General features: G+C 47.6%; 1 protein-coding gene across 1 annotated transcript in view; it reads right to left on the bottom strand.

Moving 5' to 3' along the window:
• The window catches only part of SYT5 (synaptotagmin 5), a 49868-nt gene that overhangs the window by 14839 nt on the left and 21050 nt on the right, over window positions 1-13979 (bottom strand). The window contains exon 2 of the mRNA XM_053261438.1: window positions 3930-4085. Coding sequence (XP_053117413.1) covers window positions 3930-4085 — 156 coding nt within the window. The remainder of the gene's footprint in view (window positions 1-3929; window positions 4086-13979) is intronic.

The raw sequence follows: 13979 nt of genomic DNA, 5'->3' as shown, positions 1-13979 counted from the left end.
CACTTGTGTGTTTCACGATGTTCTTGGGACTCAGGCTGCCTGGGGTTGGGGGCCATGGAGTTCACGAGCCCCCTCCTCCCACCAGCCAGCCAGTCTTGCTGCTTCTCCACACCTCTCACCGCGGGTCAGCTGGCTCCCAGGAGCTGGCTGGCAAGCGTTGGTAGGGGGTGCGAGTGACGGTAGCGGTGGGTGTCGGAGGCAGTGGCCAGGAGCCGCGGCTGGTGAGCAGGGGGTGCGCCACCCCTGGGAGCCACGGCTTGGGGTCAGCAGCCATGCACATCCACTGAGCCCAGGCCCGCTCTGCCCTGGCTATGCCACTGCTCTTGTGCAAGGTGTAAAGGCTTGGGAGTGAAGGCCTTGCACTGCTGGGCCTCCGTCGCAGCCTGCTTTGCCACAACTGGGACTTGCTTCTGTGAAAACATGGGTAGAGTTAGGCTGGTTAAACTCAACAGGACTTAATGCTGAGCAAACCTATTTAGGTTGGCACCACACACATTCGTGTACCACCTTCTCCACTGTCCACCCCTTCTTAAATCTATTCAAAAGTGCAGAATGAAGGGTTGTTGTTTTTTAAATCCAGTCCAGCAATATCCTCTCCCTCTCTCTCTCTCCCTCTCTCTGTGTATGCAGGGAGTGGGGGGGATATTGCTGGGTATTGCTGGCTATATATGTTCCTTAAAATCCATCCTAAAGAGCTCTGGTGAACTCAAGAGTTTGCTCTGAAAAGTCAAGTTGTGCCCTGTGGTTTTCTTTGGTAGCACATTGCCTCTTCCCGCACAGTGTGAGACAATGCCTTCCTATAACACACCAGCGGGGATTCGAACCAGCAACCTCTTGCTCGCTAGGCAAGTCATTTCCTCACTGCGCCATGAGGCGGCTGTAATATTTCAGTTGGCCCTAGAAAGGTATTACCCTACTGCGGCTTTCGGTACTTGAAACACAGCCATGAAGGCAGGTGAAATGCTTCCCCGATACTCCATAGCTCTCTGCAAATTCTCTCCACTATTGGAGCACTTCCCTAAGTCCACCTGTGAGCCATTATGCCCTTCCGCTGCATGATGGCGCCATCCTTGCAATCCACTGCAATCCCTTCCAGCTTTTATGTCACTGAGACATTTGGAAAGGGGAGGAAGAAGAAACCCCCACTCTTTCCTCCTCCTTCTTCATATTTAAACTCTGCCTTCTTCTCTGGAGTCGACTAATCCCACAGAACTCCATCTGAAAAATCTCTGCATGAATTATTCATCTTGCAGAGCTCCACTGATTAGGTTTGGGAAGAGATGCAGTTATCTGGGCTATTACAAGGACATCCACAGATGTAACCGAGCAAGGGGATATGGAGGCTGCATCTTGCCAATTGAAGGCACATGGGGGATACTCAGGTGATGTGCATTTTGTACTCAAAAGCATCAAAACTGCAGGCCAAGGGGCCCCTACTGACATAGGAACATAGGAAGCTGCCATATACTGAGTCAGACCATTGGTCCATCTAGCTCAGTATTGTCTTCACAGACTGGCAGCAGCTTCTCCAAGGTTGCAGGCAGGAACCTCTCTCAGCCCTATCTTGGAGATGCTGCCAGGGAGGGAACTTGGAACCTAGATGTCCTTCCCAGAACGGCTCCATCCCCTGAGGGGAATATCTTCCAGTGCTCACACTTCTAGTCTCCCATTCATAAGCAACCAGGGTGGACCCTGCTTAGCTAAGGGGACAAGTCATGCTGGCTACCACAAGGCCAGCTGTCCTCTCAGTTTCTTTTTGTGCTGAAAGCTGAGTCCTGCAAGCCTGGATAGCAAATTAATATTTACAGGTATGGACCCACAACAAAATGTTGCAGTATACACCTGGTGTGCATGTGGTACTTGAGCTGGTGCCTGATCTAGCAGTGACGGCTGATGAGAGTAGCACTGGGTGGGGGGTGCTGAGAGGTACCTTTAAAAAGTTATTCCCGGAGGTACCGCTGGCTCCTGTGAGCAGCCCCAAGCCGTGCCACTCTACTTGAGGGCTGGAGCTGCAGCAGCCACAGCAACCGCTGCATGGGATGCTGGGCAGGGCGCCACTGCTCGTGACCACTTGCAGGTGCTACTGGGACCGCCAGTAATAACTTTTAAAGGGTACCTTGCACCACCATCACCGGCCGCCACTGTGACCTGGTGTTTTAAACACTTTCCCCCCTCAGAAGAAGAAATGGTAGTGATTGTCTTGAGGGAATATTCTCCAGGCTCAGAAATTCCCTGCTCTTCGTGTTCAAGCCCCACCCCACCCCACGCCCCCACTCCTCATCATTAAATTCCATTAGCTCTGCCTACCTGGTTGTCTGTTAACTGTCCTCTGAGTCCACAAACATTCCACTCTGTTGAGTTGCACTGCAGCAGTTTAGGGTATTTTGCTCTCTGAGGTCCCCGCCCCGCCCCCCCCCCCCAGACTTTTGTGAAATCCATGTATCTGTGGGTTATCCCAAGTCTGCTGGTTTCTCCCTCTCACCCAGCCGGAGGTGCTCTACTTATGTATCCAAAAGGATCATAGCATTTCCAGCTCTTTCAGAAATAGATATAAGATTTGTTTTGAGAGGGTTTACCCCGCCCTTCTTTTTATTACAAAGAACACTCAGTGTAGCAGAGTGAATGAATCGGTACCACAAGCAGGCATGGGAGAAACAATACAGCACAACTCTCTGGAATGGCTGGACCGGTGGTAGAAGGCTATCTAAGAAGTGGCAAGATGCAGGGACAGAGGAAGCTGCTTTATACTGAGTCAGACCATTGGTCCATCTAGCTCAGTATTGTCCACACTGACCGGCAGCAGCTCTCCAAGCTTTCAGGCAAGAGAAACCATTCCCAGCCCTATGTGGAGATCTTGGGTATGGGGCCTTCATGCAAGCAGATGCTCTACACTGAGCTACAACCCCATCCCCAAAAATGGTATCCTGCCACAGACAGCGCTGACACAGAGTCACCCATCCAAATGGAAACCAAGGTGAACCCTGCTTAGCAAAGGGATGATTCATGTTTGCTAAGACTGCCTTTTCCACCGGACAGGAAGTCCACTTTCAGGATGCTGCCATGGAAAAAGCCCTTTCTCCTATCAGCACCACTCAGCAGGGATCTCCCCAGCTGGCAGCGGAGAGCAGCAGCAGCAGTCCTTAAGATATCTTGGTCCCAAACCATTATTTGGCATGGAGGAAAGGCAGAGCAAAAATCCCAAAATGAATACATTGCCATCATAGGTGCACTGACATAATGTGTGCTGGGTCTTCTAGTTACAGTTGTTGAGGCCAAGTGCAATGCAGGCCATATAAACCTTGGGACTCTGGTTCAGCCATCTCTTTGGCTTCTGAAATTTCACCAGGCTTTGCCCACACGTTTTCAAGCAGAGCTTCACAGGCATGAGGACTAGCAACTTGTTCACAAATTCTTTCATAAGAAAGAAAGCAGAGATTCCAGTAACACATTCTGTGCTTTTGCTCTTTGCACTTGTGGGGAATTATGGGATACACACAGGCCTGTATTAAAATAAAATAAAAAACCAGTGCCAAGAAATGCTAATTGATTTAACTCAAATAACAAAACAAGCAAAACATATATCTATATATCGCTTTTCAACAAAAGTTCCTGAAGTGGTTTACAGAGAGAGAGAATAAACTAATAAGATAGATCTTTGTCCCCAAAGGGCTCATAGTCTAAAAAGAAACATAAAGTAGACCCCAGCAGCAGCCACTTGAGGGATGCTGTTCTGGGGATGGATAGGGCCAGTTGCTCTTCCCCTGCTACATATAAGAGAATCACCACTTTTTAGAAGTCCCTCTTCTTTGCTCAGTTAGCAGGGGATAACAGGCATGCTTTATATAAGATTAGATGTTATATCAACCAGCTTCATGTCCCCTACTTTCCACCCTGAAGTTGGGGAGCAGAAAAAGCCCAGCTCTACCTACTTGGCAGCTTGCCCAGTTTGTTCATGAACTTGTCCTTCATGTCTGAAAAAACATTCTCCTTGGCGGGCATCTCCGTGGCATTGAGGGAAGTCTCTGTCTGGGACTCCGTCGCCTCCGAATCCACAGCTGATCTCCGTGCGGCATTCATTGTTGAACCTGCAAAGCAAGATGGAAAGCTTATTGATGTCCTTGTCCCAATTAATGCTGCGGGTTTAATCAGTTTCAATCCATTAAAGCTTCAATGGCCATGTTTTTTAAAAAAAAGCACACCATGCAATTTGATGGGAAAAGAGGCTAGCCTGAAAGTCCCTGGTTGAGGTGGTGCTCTCTCTCTCTCTGCTTTGAGATCGCTCCTCAAAGTCCACCTTTGGCCAGTTGTGGTCCAAGACCTCCATGTGCCTGAGGTAGAGTGCCAAATGCTACCCACCTCTTACATAGGGAACATAGGAACGTAGAAAGCTGCCTTATACAGAGGCAAACCATTGATCCATCTAGCTCAGTATTGCCTACTGGCAGCGGCTCTCCAAGGTTTCAGGCAGGAATCTCTCCCATCCCTACCTGGAGATGTCAGGAAGTGAACCTGGGACCTTCTGTGTGCAAGCAGATGCTCTACTACTGAGCTATTGCCCCACCCTAAGGAGCTATTGCACAGTATTCACAGGTCGTCACTAATCCAAATGTAAACCAAGGCAGACCCTGCTTAGCAAAGGGCACAATTCATGCTCGCTACCACAAGATCAGCTCTTCTCCTCAAGATTCTTGGGCATGCAGCCTCCTCCACTTTTTCTTCGTCTTCTTTTCTTCGGTGATGGATAATAGAAGGATGTAGGAGGGGGCATTTTGCTGCCCTGCCAGTGTCCCAGTAAACTACTGCTTGAGGCCACCACCTCATCTTGCCTCATGGAAGGGCCACCACATCTCGTTGGCTCTAACCCTTCACGTCCAAGCCTACGAGTACAAACAGACCTGATGCAGAGGTCTGTGACTGTATTGACAGGTGGTTCCCGCCCCCCAGAATGTAAAGCAGCTGGGGGGCTCTTTGATTTTGACTGGAGCAGTGGCATTAGGAAGGGGTGTTTAACCATTTCTCCCTGGAATGTTTTCCTGATCAGGCCTTATAAACCTGCCCATGACCTTCCTTTCTGTACAGAGGTTCTACTTTATGCTCTCCTGCCATCCAAAGTGAGGCTGATGACCATAGGAGGCAGGGCCTTTCCTTTGTTGGCACAACCACCTACAGAATGGCCTCCCTAGAGAGCCCTGTCTGTCCCTTTCACTGCTCACCTTCAGTGAAAACTAATGTTTAGGCAAGCTTTTTAATCCTTTTAAATGTAGGCATGGCTAGAATTCTTTAAATTCCATTTTTGTTATGTTATGGTTCTTTCTTAATGCATTTTTAAAAATGCAAATCACCTTGAGAGCACTTTATGCTGAAAGGCGGAATATAACTTAATAAACTGAACTGAACTGATGCCTGGCTGAATTCTTCCATTTGAACAAATCCTGACCAATTGACCACCAGACCATCCGTATCTGCTCATCTGCATGCCATGGGAACAGTCTGCTTCCTCCACCCCTTCCGTGATTCCCTTCCCTTATCTCAGGGGTTCCCAACCTTGGGTTCCCAGCTGTTATTGGGAACTCCCATCATTCCCAGACACAAGGATGGAGAGTCTCTTGTAATCCGACAAATCTAGACAACAGCTATCGTTCTTCTGCCTCTAGCCGGACTGGGAATTTTGGCATTTATGTGTACAGTATATACTTTGAGCCCTTTCTCACGATCCTGTGAGTGGGCTTGAAGGCGGGCAGGCAGTGGGGAAGGCTGCAGCAGCTTACCTTCCCTGCAGACGATCTAAAAGAGTTACTGAGCATGCGGACCGCCCCAGGCAGTGCAGAGGTTCAGGGGCCGGGATGCATTGTTCCGGCCCCCAGAAATCCCCCAATGCCCCACACAAGTGCACAGTGCATGGTGGGGCTCCCCTGGCGATGGCTGGGAGCAGCCAGTGCTGACACATGAGCAGTTAGCCTGGCTCAAGGGTGCACTCACGTCCTTAACCTCAGCTAACTGGCAGGCTCCCTGGATGGGTTTTCCGCCGAGGCACCGCCAGCAGCCATGCAGCTCCTGGTGCTTTGCATGGGCAGCCAAGCCCGGGCTTAGCTGCTCTAGCCCAGTCTTAGCTGCTCATGAGAACAGCCTGGTAGTCTTTGTTCTTGCCACTGATGTATGTAGATCTGTGTGCAGACTTGGGGTAGAGTTTTGAATGCTGGTGTCAATCATCAGTTCTGTAGACTGATCGGTCAATTTGTATTTCTAACTTGGCAATTGAGAGGGTTATTTTTCTGTTAGGATGATCTTCCACTCAGAGTGGACTGTTTGTAATTTGTTAAGCGTTAAGTAATAAACCTTAGTAACTTTGTTCAATAAACTTAACAAGCCTCAGTTTCTGCTCTTTTTCACTCTGCTACAGGGAATACCTGCCTTAACCCACCTATCCAGAGATAGGTTACCTTCTCCTTGCATCATTTTAAGCACAAAACAGCAGATGAGGAGGCAAGCTTGTTTCTGGACTGTCCCACTTCAGGTTGAAGGTGGAACTCTCACAGCTGAGTGGTCTTCCATACAAAACATTCCCTGCACATAGAAAGTAGATAGCAAGGAGAAGGATTCTGCCCATGCCTTTCTCCTGATATGCTAGTTTTCTAGATGTAGGATTTCTTTTTCCTTATATAAAAACATTTGAGCCTTCTGTCATGTGAACTCCTCAAGTGGTATGATCAGCACACTGAGAAGTAGGCCAAAGCCTCCGCTTTATTGAGAGCTAAGCTGAAAAGGGCCACTGAGCTGTTTTAGCTGAGCAAAGAGGAAGCTGAGAGAGGAGATGGGATGATTGCACTTTACAAATACATCTGAGGGATTACTACAGTGATGGGGAGGGAGTTATTTAAGTAAATGAGTGCATGGGGGGAAATAACAAGTGGAAATAAGCCGGGCATTGGCTACCTGATCTTCTGGACAGGCTGTCCCCATTTGCCTGCAGTAGCTTTTTTATGAGATTGGGGGGGGGGGCATGAAGATCCTTTGGGTTGCAAAGTACAGGTAAGGATCTGTTTGGTAAGAGGAAGGATTCTTGGGTTCTCCCCAAGAGAGCAGAAGTGCAGTCAGAGGGAAAGCTTGAGGAGCAACTCTTCACTCGGATTTTTGGAAGGGAGTGGAAAGATGTTTTGTGGGGAACAAAATAGAAGATAGGCCTGGCAGGAGGAAATTCAATAAAATAAGGGGGAAATCCTCAAATGCTTGTGGGGAGGACAGATCAGCCCCTCATATGGCTACACTGCAGAGTGGATTCTCCCTTCATGCTCTCTCTCTCTCTCTCTCTCTCTCTCTCTCTCTCTGCCACCCATTTGTATACATTTCCCCTTCTGTTTCATGCTGCCTTGCCTCAGCAAGGTTTTGGAAAGGAAGAAATACACAGCTGTCAAGGCTCTCCACCTCAATGTATCCAGCAGCCTTTGATTGGACAGAACAGCTCCCCTGATGCTGATGGACAGAATGGCAACAGCTTGGCTAGAGTGAAGGGAGGGGGCCAGCAGTCCCTTGGGGAGCTCCCTATAATCAGCCAGGCACGTAATGCAGGGAGGCAGTTCAGGATTCTAGCACCCTGGGCAGTGCCGGTCCAGCTCCTGATTTCAGGACCCTGGACAGTGACTGCTGCTGATTGCTCCATGTTCCCCTTCCCACAGAACCGAGCCCTCTTCTCCTTTAATACAGGAAACACCATTTCCTTCTGGAGAAATGAGGAGAGCTGAATCTACCCCACCCTCCATCCCCTTAACTAGCTAGCCTCCATTTCCTTCCAGGGAACAGATGAGTCTGGCTTCCAGCCACTCTCCCCTTTAACTCACTAGACTTCTTCTGGCCATCTCTGCCAAGTGCTCGAAATGGCATTCTCTAGACCCCAATAGACCTTTAGAGTGGGAATGATTTCCACTCTAAATAATTAACAAGGAACAAAAGCGCTGGGTGCAAAGGACGAAAGAGCCCAAGGGAGCACTGGTTTCGGATTATCCACAGCGCTTGGCCATCGTCTCTACAAATCAGAGTGACAGGATATTTCTCTTGCACAGACAGTTCCATTTATCTCCTGACAAATAGGCCAGAACTGCCTGAGGAATCCCATCCTCTGAGGAGGGGAAAGGGAGGCGCTGCAGTCACTCAGCCATCCACCTTCCTGCTGCCATTGCTCCTCAGCAAACTGGTGGTGGTGGGGGAGTGCACTCCAGGGAGTCCAATGCACCCCACTGCCCCAAGGCCCAGCCCAATAGGAACATGGGGAGCTTATGCTCCCTCTAACAGGGATCCCCAGACATTATTGACTACAACTCCCAGAATCCCCAAGCAAAAGCCATTGCAGCTGGGGATTCTGGTTAGCAGTCGTAGTTAACAACATCTGGGAATCCCTGTTAGAGGGAACGCTGATTGTACTTCCACTATAAATGTTTATACATCTCTTTTCAACAAAAGTTCCCAGAGTGGTTTATACAGGGGGAAAAGATAAATAAAGATGCTTTTCTGTCCCCAAAGGGCTCACAGTCTAAAAAGAAAAGCAAGGCAGACATCCCTCAAGCAGCAGCCACTGGAGGGATGCTATGCTGGGGTTGGATAGGAATAATTGCTCTCCTACACAATATAAGAAAATCACTACTTTAAAAGTACTCACTGCCTTATGCAGAGTCAGACCCTTGGTCCATCTAGTTCAGTACTGTCTACCCTGACTGGCAGCAGCTTCTCCAAGTCTTTTCCAGCAATACCTGGAGATACCAGGGATGGAGCCCGGGATCTTCTGGGAGCAGAGCAGACGCTCCGTCTCTGAGCTGATGCATGCCCTAGTCTGCTGTGGTTTCTGCAGGACTGCAGAAAACATGCAACATGTATTTAGCAAAGAATACCACTTTCTGGGGACACCAGCTTCCATGTGTTGTTTTTTTTAAAGCCCATACTTTATGGGCTTTAACCCAATCCCTGCTAACTTGGCAACGAGGCACCTTTTAATGTGGTGATTCTCTTTATTGAGCAGGGGGAGAGTAACTGGCCCTATCCACCCCCAGCCCAGTACCTCCAGTGACTGTTGCTGGTGTCTGTCTGATGTTTCTTTTTAGATTGTGAGCCCTTTGGGGACAGGGATCCATCTTATTTATTCATTATTTCTCTGTGTAAACTGCCCTGAGCCGGCATAGAAATCAAATAAATAAATAAATAAATAAATAATTATAATACTTGGTAGTGTGTGGTGAACATGACCGGCTGAAATCTCAGAAGCCAGAGAGGCAGCTCTCTCTCTCTCTCTCTCTCTCTCTCTCAGCAGTTGGGGAGGGACCTCAGTGCCCTGAAGAGAGCTTTGCCCTTCCCTATGCCTAGCAAAGGAGAGAATAAATTATGCAGAATAGCTTAATTCATACAGTACACTAGCATAAGAAGTTCATGGCTGGATTAGGTCTCCATTAACAATGGGGCCTTAGCTCAGTGGTAGAGCATCTGCTTTGCATGCAGAAAGTTCCAGGTTCAATCCTTGGCAGCATCTCCAGGTAGGGCTGGGAAGGTTCCTCCCCGAAAACTCTTTCCTGAGAGCTGCTGCCAGTCAGAGCAGTACTAAGCTAAATGGACCAGTGATCTGACTCTGTTCATATGCTAGTCCAGCATCCCGTTTCCCAAAGTAGCCAGCCCAATGCCCTGTGACTGTCTTCTGGCCACTATATTCAATGGTATATACTGCTCCTGAACATGGAGGCTCTGTGTGTAGCTGTCTTGGCCAATAGCCCATCCTCTTTGACTTGTCTAATCTGTTTTCACACCCATCTATTGGTGGTCATCAGCACATCTTGTGACAGAAAAGTCCATACACCGATTATGCAGAAATCAGCTTTTCTTGGTGCAGAATATATGAAACAGGTTTTTAAAAATGTGAATAGAGCTGTCTTCCAGAGAGTCTAGAAATCATAATGTTCTGAGCTTGGAGAAAACACACAGACATTGACAGCTGTAACCCTACCCCAATGCCCTTCCCAAGGGACTCTATGGCCTGCCATGTGACTTTGCCTCTGCTGTACCCATCTCAATTTATTTCATTTCTGAGAGAATACACATGTCCCAGCTCATGTGCAATAGCATTCGATTTGATTCAGTTCCTGAGGAATGCAGGTGTCCTTCCTCCCAGCCTCTCCTCTCCACTAATCCCCTATACTAGGGGTTCCTAGCCTTGGGTCCCCAAATGCTGTTGGACTACAACTCCCATCATCATTAGTCACAATAACTTTGTGGCTGGGGGTGATGGGAGTTAAAAGTCCAGCAACATCTGGTGAATCAAGGTTGAGAATCCCTGCCTTTGACCATTCTTGTTTCCCAGGGAACCCTGGGATCCTGCACCCTGGTTCCCTCCCAAGAGAACCAGGGCTGCATTATCAGAACCAGTCTATGTGCTTTGTGCTACCCTAAGAGAACCAGTCCCCATTCCAGGGACTGCCAAATCCAGCTTCTTGCCATTAGCCTTCCTTGCACTGCTGTAACCGCTGTGTACCACTCTCCTTCACAGAATCAAAGTACATCTCCCATCATCCCTGACTACTGGCCACTGTGGCTGAGGAAGACAGGAGTTGTAGTCCAAAAACAGCTAGAGGGCATGGTGTAGAGCCATGCCCTGCTACTGCCTGCCACAAACTCACTCTGCCCAACAATCGCACAACCATCCACATGCACAAATGCACATGTGCACATACATACGTGAGTGAGTCTAATGTATGGAAAAGAGAGGCCATTGATCTCATCCACAGGGCTCTTCTGTGGATGAGATCAACGGCCCCTCTTTCCCAGCATCCCATTTCCCACAGGCCAGTCAGTTCAGGGAAGCCCGTTATCAGGTGTCATAGTCTGGCAGGACCATGAGTGGGAGAGGAAGTGAGGAAAACTCAAACTGAAGTTCTCAGATGTTGCTGAACTACAACTCCCGACCACAATGGCCAATGTGGCTGAGGATGATGGGAGTTGTGGCCCAGCAACACCTGGGGACCCAAGACTGAGAACCTCTGACTTAGCCCCCTTCTTGCCCCTCCCCTCCTCTGGCCTCCACTGCAACCACAAGTGGAAATATTCCTCCTGCCCGCTGCCTCCACCAAACACGCCTCCATCACTCCAGTCTTTGAGACTTCTTTTATGACTCATTCAATTTACTTTCAGTCTTGTGCACAGCAGAGTGAGATGCAAATAAGACGTGGGGTGATGAACAACATTTCAGAGACCAAATAAATAAGACAGTTATTTTTTTTACTGTGGGGAAAAACACACCAATAGATAGATCTATACAACAAGCAAAACTCGAAAGCATTTTTTTTTTAAACCGTGAACCACACAAGCAGAAGGGGCATAAATATAACAACAGCTAAACTTATCTACATCAGCTAGGTACTGAACTCAAATAGTTTCTGTTCTAAACTGAATGCACTTAAATGTGGGTTATCGGGCTGTAGCTCAACAGTAGAGCATCAGCTTTCCATACAGAAGGTCCCCGGTTCAATTCCTGGCATCTTCAGGTAGGGCTGGGGAAGACCCTTGTTGTACTAAGTTTGATGGACCAACGATTTGTCTCAGTATGTGGCGGCCCCCATTACAACGATGGAGTCATAGTTCAATGTATGAGCATCTGCTTTGCATGCAGAATGTCCCAGGTTCAAGCCATGGCATCTCCAGATAGGGCTACAAAAGAATCCTGCCTGAAACCCTGGAAAGTGACTGCCAGTCATAGTGGACCTACTGAGCTAGATGGCCCAATGGTTTGACCCAATATAAGGCAGCTTCCTGTGTTCTTTTTCTCCATCTCCCCCTGCCCCCCGCTGGCAATTTGGTTCCTCCCTCCACAAGTGCAGCCTCTTCTTCAGCACTCAGTGACCTGGCTTTTCTTATTCAGTCTGCTTTCCTTCTGTCTCATTCTGCCTTTAACAGCCTGATTCTCCCTCAAAGACCAACAAGAAGGCAGTAGCTTGTTTCTTTTTGCCCGACATCTTACGTTTTGATTCCTGGGCTGGGCCTTTGAACCTTCTAAGGAAAATATAGTAATCTTTGGAACACCCTGGAAGATACAAACTTCTGAAGCTCCTGTTCTCATCTTATACTCGCCTTCCTAGTGCTAAACTGCAAATTATCCTTTTGAGACTAAAATTGACTGATTGACATATTGTGCAATCATACACCAACCTAACATTACACACATGCAAATGACATTATATGAGAGTACGCCCATTGGAAATAATAAGATTACTCTCATGTAATGTTATTTGCACAACTTGTGGGTTAGGGCCGACACACCATTGTGCCGAATGTCAATCATTAACCGCAATGAAAACGGGGTGTGTGTGTGCAAAAACGAAGAATATTTATATACCGCTTTCCAACAGAAGTTCCCAAAGCAGTTTACGTAGATATGAATGAATAAATAAATAAAATGGCTCCTTGTCTCCAAAGGGCTCACAATCTAAAAAATAAACATGATGGACACCAGCAACAGCCACTGGAGAGTTGGTGTGCTGGGGATGGATAGGGCCCATTCCTTCCCCCGCCCCCCCCGCCCACCATAAATAAAGAGAAACACCACTTTAAATCCCTGCTAACTGAGCAAAGAGGCACCTTTTAAAGTGCACATTTGTGAGAGCATCCAGGAAGCAAGTTCATATCGCAAAGTGAGAGATTGTGAGAGTGTTGCATGCGCGTGAGAGTGTTTCATGCATAACAAAAGCCATGCACCTGAGCATGAGTACAAGCAGGCATGTGCAAGTGAAAAAGAGTATGTGCATGAATGGAGGAGGGGGAAACTGCTGGTTGGTATCCCCAGGAGTGACTGCAGTTGAATGGGATGCATCTTAAAGAGCCCAGGAAAGGTTTATTACAGTTTAAGGGGTTCATGATCTCAAAAAGATGGATAGATAGAAAAAAGAAAAAGAAACAAAGCAGAAACAGTCTTCTTTAACTCAATGAATCAATACAGATTAAAAAAGAAGTGTTAAGGTTTACGTATAAATGATAAGTCTTATTATATAAAGTGTTCTTTATAATAAGTGTCCTTATTATATAAATGACACAATATGCTGTGTAACTACAAAAACAATATTACAATTGCCACTGATACAATGTGATTTTACTCCAACTGTGCATAGCTTTGTTCTCAACCACTGTATTGTGAACAGCTCACTGTATTTGAATGAATGAGCATCATTTTTCTTTAAACATTGTTTTGGGTTGACAGTTACTCTGGCCAAATTCAGATGTAATAGGAAACCAGAGGTCCCTTCACCTCTGGTTTCTGAAGCCGCACATTTGTATTTGGCAAACTGGAGTTAAGGGTGAAAAGGAATCTGCAGTTTCCCTCCTCAAACTCCACTCTGAACCATCAGTCAGAGCTGAGTTTCGCCACCCTTAACACTGGTTTTGGAGCACCAGTGTTACATCCAAATGCTGGCACTGCAGTTTCAGACCCATGGGACAGGAGGTGAGGGAGGAAGCTCCTTCCTCCCTCCAGCCGGATTGGCTGTGCAGGCTGTCTTTCCGTTAAGAAAGAAGCCTGCACAGCCAGCTCCCCTCACATCTCTGTAGTCTTGCTGACTGCAGAGAAGCTGCTCTCCTGAATGTCCGAATCCGGACAGGAGAGCCGGTCGAGGGGGCGCAGAACCGCGGGCCCATTCCACGTTACGGGTGAATTTGGCCACTGTTAAGTCAGAGAAACTCAAAGCAAAAGTTGGGCAAATAGATTAGCAAATCTTTGCCTTGTGCTCTTTTGTGCAATTCACAAACCTGTCCTTATAATCCATGAGCCAGTCCCATAAATTTCGGCCCTTGGTACCATTTCAGGGGACAAATGCTCATAGTGATTTTTGACGATGTCTACCCTCCTAGAGATAGAAAATAAGTGATTGCATTGTTGCACTTACAGCTTTCTCTGTAAAAACAAAACAAAACAAGAGTTCTCCCTACCCCCAAACAATTAGAGTAAAATTGCAGTCATTTTT

Source organism: Hemicordylus capensis, chromosome 6 (genome assembly GCF_027244095.1).
Source record: "Hemicordylus capensis ecotype Gifberg chromosome 6, rHemCap1.1.pri, whole genome shotgun sequence".
Lineage (NCBI taxonomy): Eukaryota > Metazoa > Chordata > Lepidosauria > Squamata > Cordylidae > Hemicordylus > Hemicordylus capensis.
Note: the sequence above shows the minus strand (reverse complement) of the source record. Positions and strands in the feature narration are given on the sequence as shown.